The 8,224-nt window shown below is 43.5% G+C and overlaps 1 protein-coding gene across 1 annotated transcript in view; it reads left to right on the plus strand.

The window, feature by feature from the left end:
* The first annotated feature begins 406 nt into the window (after positions 1 to 406).
* Positions 407 to 8,224, plus strand: part of STK39 (serine/threonine kinase 39) — a 340,812-nt gene continuing 332,994 nt past the window's right edge. The window contains exon 1 of the mRNA XM_006153572.3: positions 407 to 507. Within this exon, the coding sequence (XP_006153634.1) occupies positions 429 to 507 (79 nt within the window). The 5' untranslated portion in view covers positions 407 to 428. The remainder of the gene's footprint in view (positions 508 to 8,224) is intronic.

Genomic DNA, 8,224 nt, shown 5'->3' on the forward strand with positions numbered 1-8,224 from the left:
CCGGCCGCCGGGGCCCCCGGCCGGTGGCCGGTGACCACGCGGGCATGGTGCCGCGGGTGGGGTGCGGTTGCGGGGGCGCCGCCCTGGGCTTCTAGCGCCCCCGCGCCGCGCCCCGGGGGACTCTGAGGGCGCAGCCGCGCCCCTGCCTCGCGTCAAAACCCTCTCGCTGTGGGTAACCGGACCAGTAGGAGCCGCAGAGGCCCTGGTCCTTCCCCTAGTCCGGGAAGGATGCTGGCCTCTCTTCCTGACAGCTGCCACTCCACGCCCGCCTTGCAGCCGGCCTCTCTAAGCTGCCCGGCGAGCCCGGGTATCCGCCCTCTCTTCGTGCCCGCAGCCGCGCCCCTGCCTCGCGTCAAAACCCTCTCGCTGTGGGTAACCGGACCAGTAGGAGCCGCAGAGGCCCTGGTCCTTCCCCTAGTCCGGGAAGGATGCTGGCCTCTCTTCCTGACAGCTGCCACTCCACGCCCGCCTTGCAGCCGGCCTCTCTAAGCTGCCCGGCGAGCCCGGGTATCCGCCCTCTCTTCGTGCCCGGGTGCGCCGCCTGTCGCCCGGCCCAGCTCGGCTGCCGGCTGAAAAAGAAAGCCAGCGCCCTGGCCTCCTGCCCTGCACCGGGCTGATGCTTCCCTCTGGTCCATGGCCAAGCTACAAGAATGAAACCCGAGGCTGTCGGTGATCTGCCCCCTTCCTTTCCGTGCCTCAATAGGCTCACAAATACAGCCTTATCTTAAATTTAAAAATACCTGGCAAAGTCGCATGGCTACGAGCCGGGTTTACTTTTACTTGGGTCAAGCACGTAGAGAAAGGGCTGGGCCAGGAATTTTTGCGTTGTCCCTTCAATCGGACCCTTCCTATTGGATCATTCAGTTAAGAATCTTGTCTGTTAAGGAAGTTTCCCGGTGAAGTGGGTGCTCAGCTTCTAACATCAGTGCTGGGAGGAGTGTTCATTTCCCATAATTCTGATACTTAAGCACTGCGGTGAGAGGTATTCGGGATATTTATCTTAAGTATTTTTTTTTTCTGCCTTTCACTTTAAAAAATTCTTCTCCATCTTCCCCCTTTTAAAAAATTAAAACGATGTAAGCATATTCCAAATGAGTCTTTATCAATCATGTTACTGTGTGAATGAAGGAGCATAGACTGAAACATACACACACACACACACACACACACACACACACACATGAAAATGATGGACCAGACAGTAACCTAGGATATAAAAGCCCCAAATAATTTTTAATAGGTATTCGTAGTCTAAATTCTTGGAAAATCCAGTTCTTCTCTAAGTTTTGGTCAGACTCTCAAGGGATGAGTTTTCATGTCACTGCCTGGATTAAGTTGCTTCAGGGGCTTCTCAGAGCCTACAGTATTAAACGAAGACCCCTTTAACCTGGCATAGAAGCCCCTTAAACCTCAGCCTGTGTTCCTCCTTCCCGGTTCTGTTGTACTTACATGATTGTACAATCTGAGTACTCTGCTGTCCTGCAGCACATCCTGTCCTGTATTCCTTGCTGCCCTTTGCATAGGCTCTGTCCTCTGAGTCCTCCTCTTTGTGTGGTGACTGCCCTTCTATTTCTAAGACCAGGCTCAATATTCCTTGAGAAGCCTTCTGGTTTTCCTGAGGCAGGGTATGGTGACTTCTGTCCTCTTTTTGAAACCTACCTTACAGTACATAACCCCATAGTTTTTATATGCTCAACAATATCTGAAGGCCTACTGTGTCTTAAGCATTGTGGTAAGTGCTAGCCGGATAGAAATGAATAAAAATGAACCTTGCCCTCAAGGACCTCATGAGTCACTAGGAGACATAGGTAATGGATTCCATAAGCTGTAATGAGTAAGTGCTGGGAGAGCCCAAAGGAAGGAGTGACTGCTAGGAGAGATGAGGAAGGAAGCAGGGGATTCCTGAAAAGAGGTCATATTTAGGCTAGATTTTGAAATCGGAGTAAGAGTTTGCTAAGATGCATAATTATTTCCATTGTTGCATTCCCTAACCAGCTGTGACTTCTCCAGGGTCTTATCCCTTTCTCTAACATGTGTTGAGATGTCAGAAAACACATGATGTATTTTTCTGTTTCTGTGCAAAAATGCGTCATGACTTTTCTGACGACCCAGTAGAAGTGGGCCGTAAAAGTTGAATGATGGTATCTGTCACGTAATTTTTCATAAGATTGGGACTGGAATTTATTTATGATCAATTTATGTATTTTTTTTGTTAATTATTAGGGTTAAAAATGCAAGCTTTGTCTTTTGAAAATCATATTTCTAGTGGATCACTTTTGTTAACTACTGAGTAAAATTAAATTTTAGTTTGAATGGGATTAATTGCAGGGCTTCTTTCTGCTTGCAGGAACAGCATCATTAATTATGGTTAGTCAATTTAATGAAAAAGAAAAAAAGAAATTTACATGAGGAATTTGAGAACAGAACCACCTACTTATTCTACTCCTTTTGTTTTGTTTTGTTTTTTTCCACTGTCTACATTATGGGAAGGGCTTTTCTACATTTTAGATGCATCTCCTATTTTCCTGACTAAAAGAGATGGCCTGTGAGGAGGCCCAGTTTTTGAAAAATCAGATTGTTGGAATAGGGTTTTGCAGGGACTTAATGTTCATAGGGAATTACAAACCATTTCCATTTAGTGTTTAATGTTAGTTGAGTGATTCAGAGTGAATTTGAAGTTAAGCACTTTTGCTTAAACATTATACACAGAAGTTGGTAGTTCAAACACTGAACCAGTTTCAACATGAATGTCAGTTGACAGCCTTTGCCTCTCCCCACCATAAGGCAGGTGTCATATGATAGGACTCCAGCAGTGTGAACCGTGACCAGCAGGAGGCTCGGATGTGCCTGAGCTGAGAGCCAAGGGAGGCACAGTGTTTTAGTTTTTTCCTTAACTTTCCAGCGTGGCATGCAGGGCACTTTTTCTTCATTTCCTTCTGGGCAGAGGTTGGGGCACCGGGATTAAGAAAGAATAGGTTTACCAGAATCCAAACAGAGCAGGTTCACTTGTTTGACTTGTGCTGTTTTAGAAAAATAAACACAGGATTTGCAAGTCTAAAAATAAAGTTTTTGTTGTGTTCTTGTGTTGTTCAAGATCAATGGAGAATTTGTAAAGTGTTGAGGAACGATCTGGTTCAGAAGTTTATGTGTGACCTGGAAATGTAAAAATCTATCAGAGGGAGCATGATACTTACAGAGGGGGTATGATGTTGTGAAAAAACTAAATTTCTGTTATCAGTATCCTTGTCTTAGTTATAGATTTCACATATTTCTGACTCCTATATAAGTAAGCACTGCTCTTTGGAAGCTTTCTAATCTTTTTATGCTCTTCAGCCTTATTAATCTTTGTTCTTCATCTCTCTTCTCAACTCACCCCCAAATTCCTTCTTCAGAAGTGTAAAGGACACTCAAGCTATGCCCATCAAAAAGTTACTTTTTATGGGTTGGTGGTATTACTAGTATTACTTTGATTCACTAAACAAAGAATAAAGGTGAGTCATATAACTGTTGACTTGGGCATTTGTAACAGAATGGGACGCTCAATGAACTTCTTGTTTAAAGAACTGTAGTCATTAAAGAACTGTAGTCATTGCAGTATCAAATCAGGTGATTCCAGCAGTGCTGTTATGTTTGCTGATCTTCCTCTGAGAATCACTGACAGGTTCCTGTGCCTTAGTGTGTCTGATTCTCTTAGATTCTTTGGCAGGATAAACCTTTCTTTGTGTAGTTCTGCATTGATTTCTCAGTGTTACTTCATTTTGCCCTCAAAGTAACTTAATTTGCTATCTTAGTGAACAAAGTGAATTTGCTTTCTAGAACCCATGGTTTGACAAAGGGTTCCTCTGAGTGTATGGTTTATTTATTTCTCAGGAGGCTTTTTTATCCATTCAGATGCATTTTCCCCAGGCACTGATAATAAGGCATATGGCCAGGTCTTAAAGGAGCAATACATTTTGAAATGAGATGGGTGAACAGCTCAGGGCATTTCCACTTTGTGCACTTTGAGTTTCTGTGAAGTTCTATGGGTTAGGAATTAGAAGTGCTTTATAGTCCTAGAGGCAATTTGAGGACAGTGGTAGCCACTTGGGGATCCCTCAGGCCCCTGGAGCACCCTTTGTGTATTCTAGTCTCCCAGTCCTTTATACCAGGCTGCCTTGCTGCTGCTGTCATTCTTTGACTTCGATTAGTTTGCCTTTTTTTTTTTTTAAATACTAAAAGTGGCCTGAGATGCTTGGCTGAATTTTAATTTCTTTTTACTTTATTTTTTTTTTATATAAGAAGAAAGATGTATGTAGAAATGTTCTTTTTGTCTTTTTTTTATTATAGTAAAATATACATTACAAAAAACCCACTTATTTTAGCCATATTTTAGGTGTGCAGTTCAGTGGCATAAATTATATTCACAACAGAAATGCTCTTTCAATTATGAAAAATTCCAAGGTAAAAAGAAACCTAGTAGTAGAGTGGCTGTAGTCCCTGGTTTATTTACGCATTTTATTTGTGACTAATACTATGAATTTTTCTCTGACTCTCATGGTTTGTTGTACACTACCTTTTTTGATTGTGTTTGAAAACAAATTGCAGCATTGCTGACAGCGGAGTCAAACAACCTGGTCTGTTTCATGTCCCTCAATGGCGGGGACTGGTGCTGTGACCTTGAGCAAATTACTTAGCTGTATTTGCACTCAGTTTCCTCACTGGTAACTTGGAGATGATAAAAATAGGGTGGTGAGGATTGACAGGATATAAAGCACTTATGATAGTGCCTGGCACATGGCACGCTCTCAATTAAGTCTCAGCCGTAGCTACTATAAATTTCATTTGCTAATCAGACTCGGGTTATCAAGAGAAGGCAGCCCTGCTATTGCCAAGATTTTGGAGTGACTGACTTGGAGTTTCTTGCTCTGTTCCTGGGGCTTGGGGGGAGTGGGAGAAGTTGCACCCTAGTCTCCTGGCTGGTAGCTGGAAGGTGACTTGAAGAAGGGAGCCTGAGGCTCAGGTGGACTGGCTGCCCCTCCCACCTGCGCAGTCACAGCCCCCCTCCCCCCCACACACACACTGCTACATGGAGGAAGCTGGAGAGACCTGTGGCACTCCTGGCGATCTGGACAGCTTAGGGGTTTAGGTGCCAAATGGCCCTCTGACAAGTGGTGAGAGCATCCTGCAGGAAGGTTGCTGGGGAGGAACAGCCTATTATGAAAGGGCTCTGAGAACAACCTGCTAAGACTGCACTTTTCTCCTACCCCTGAGTTCACCCTGGAGGCTGCCATGCTGGCAGGAAATGCTGCTGACTGAAAGAAATATTCTGTGTGTCCCGTGAGCTGAGTGAGCTGAGCAAGAGGAGGAGAACTGGGCATTCATTTTCAGATACAGTCATCAACAGTGCTGCTCTATCTTCTTCCTTTCCTCTTTCCTTTCCCTTCAGTTTATAAATATTCCCAAGTCTCTCTTTTATCTTAAATGACAAAGGAGAACAAAACAAAACACTCTCCCTACTGTTTCCTCCCCAGGGCTATTCCCTTATCTCTTTCCTCCTTTTCACAGCTAAAGTGTTCTTGAGGAACCTCCCTTTGACTCCCAGCCCACTGCAATCTGCCTAGGAAACCTTAGTTCCCTAAAATCACTGTGACCCTACTGTGGCCAGAGCCAGAAGACCAACTCTTTTCTGTCTTCCTCTGTCTGCAGTATTGGGCACCATCTTTCCTTTCAAGGCTGCAGCTTGGGCTTTCATGCCATCATTTTTTTCCTGGACTTCCTTCTTCCCTGCCTGCTCTGGTTGAGGATCTAGACATCTCCTGTCTGAAGCATCAACCATCACTTGAATTGCCGAGAGTCTCCCTGGCTTTGAATGACTTGCACTATCTTTTTTCTATCTTTGTTTTAGTGTTCCACAGGAACTTCGTATTTAAAATTAAACTCATTTTCTCTCTACCCTCTCTTTGAACCTAATTCTGCACCATCTATGTTCCCCATTTTAAGACATGCTGCATCATCTTGCATTGTCTCATCTTCATCCATTTCCCACATCTAACTGATCACCAGATCCTGCGTATTCTGCATCCTGATAACTTCTGGGATTTGTCTCTGACTTTCCATCCTGGCTACCCCAGCTTAGTTCAGGCCCTATTGATTCTTAATTGGATGATTGTAGTAACATCATAACTGGGTCCCCTCTCTCCATTCTTGTTTTCAGCTCCTGCCAGAGTGTCATTGCCATATCCAAATTTGTTCTGTTACTCTCAGCCTGGGACACCTTTAGTAGCTTCCCTATCATCCTCAGTATTAACTTTACACACAGTGTCTAAGGCCTTTTGGGAATTCTCTTGTCTCCTTTTTCCCTTTCCATTCTCAGAATGGGCCCTCTAGCCAGTGAGAACCTGAAAAGTATCATTCTTCCTTAGCCTCTGCTAGGCAAGTTTTCCTTCTGTCTGGAACGCTATTCCACCACCCTCCCCATCCATTTTCACTTAGATAATAGAGATTCCCTCTCTCTTTTTAAGCACCTTTATTACAGTATCAAAATATAATATGCATGTGGAAAAGTGTGCATATCAAAAATGTATGTCTTAGTGAATATTCATAAATTGAATGCATTCACGAAACCAGCACCCTGATTGGGGCTGTCTCTCAAGACCTTGAATGAGTGATTTCACAGAAGCAGTCTCTGCCCCTAGCACCTCTTCCTGTACCCTCATATCCCATCTTTAATTCCCTGAATTCACACTATTCTATTGATATGATTTAGATGGTTTCCTGCTTCCCAACCTGGCCCTTGGCTGTAAACTCCTCCTTGAGGACAGGTCTCTCATCTCCTTACCCTACACCTCCTGTTAAATATTTAATAAATGCTTCTTGGAAGAAGATCTGGGCTTTGGGGGCAAATACTCCCTCTCTACTTGACTTGCAGAAGTGTAACAGTGCTTGATGCCTAAACATGTGCCTCCTTAGCTCCTGAGGATTTGCTCTTGCCTATGGTTAATGGTGGTGCTTATTTAGTTGCGTTTGGGCCAATCAGCTTAAAGGGCTCTGTAGAAATTAGCTCATTAATCTTCACAGATCAAGAGTAAGCACTTTGAGTGCTTCCACCTGCCTGTGTTGTGGGGTAGGCAGGCAAAGGCCTGGCTCTCTTGGGGTCATAGGACTGAGAGGTGGCCTCTCTGGCTTTAAGGACCTGTACTTCCTGCCATAGATATGAGTCCTTTTACTTAGACATTGCAGGGTGAGGTGGGAAAATCTCACACTGTTCTCCTTTTCAAAAGCTCCAGAGCTTTCCTTTCTTGAGATACCAGTGATCTCTCTTGGTCTTCATGTATTTACGATTAACCCTTACCTTGAAGCTTTGTAGGGCTGCCTGCTGTGTAGAAATTGGGACTGTTAGAGAAAATCAGGGATACAGGCAAAATACAGGAGCAGAATTGCAGAACAGGTGGCTTTCAAATGTTGTTACTATGGCAGGAGTTGTACTTCTATAAATTGTAAGGGGTTAAAGGTGAGAGGATGGGTATGGTACATTCTGAGACCATAGGGGGAACTTCAAGATGTTCATAGAAAAATGGAATTAAAACATGAGTTTACTTATTTATTTATTTACTTTTAAAACGTGAGTTTATTTTGTTGCAATAAAATTAAAATCTGTGAATAATTTTTTTATTATGTGGATTTTTCATAGACTTTCTGAAGACCCCTGATAAAACTGGTTCTCTTTTTCTATTTATGGGGATGGGAAGAGGTGCAGAGGGGCAGAGCCATTTTTGGCAAGAGTTTTGCCAAGTTAAGTGACCTTCCTACCCCTGCCTGCCAGTTAGCCTGGGCTACAGGTGAGCACCGCTGTGCCCAGCCTGCCTAGGTTAGTCTGGAAAGACACTCGGGCTGGCTGTGTGCCTCCAACCTTGCCAGGGCAGTGCTCTACCCTCCGCACCACTGTGGCTGGGCCAGAGTGCTGCTTTTTAAGACAAACCCAAACTCCTTTAAAGTCTGTGGTTTTTTTGTGGAGTGTGTGTGGAAATTTATATATATATAAATTGTATGTATATATGTGTGTGTATATATACATAGTTTGTTTTTTCCTATTTTAAGAAAATATATTGGGTCATCCAAAAAGTCATGACACGTTTTTGCATAGAAAAATATATCATGACTCTTCCAACAATTATATATATAATATGTATGTGTGTGTATATATATATATGTATACATATATGTAGTATATATATGTGTGTGTGTA

This window comes from Tupaia chinensis, unplaced genomic scaffold (genome assembly GCF_000334495.1).
Source record: "Tupaia chinensis unplaced genomic scaffold, TupChi_1.0 Scaffold000381_1, whole genome shotgun sequence".
Lineage (NCBI taxonomy): Eukaryota > Metazoa > Chordata > Mammalia > Scandentia > Tupaiidae > Tupaia > Tupaia belangeri.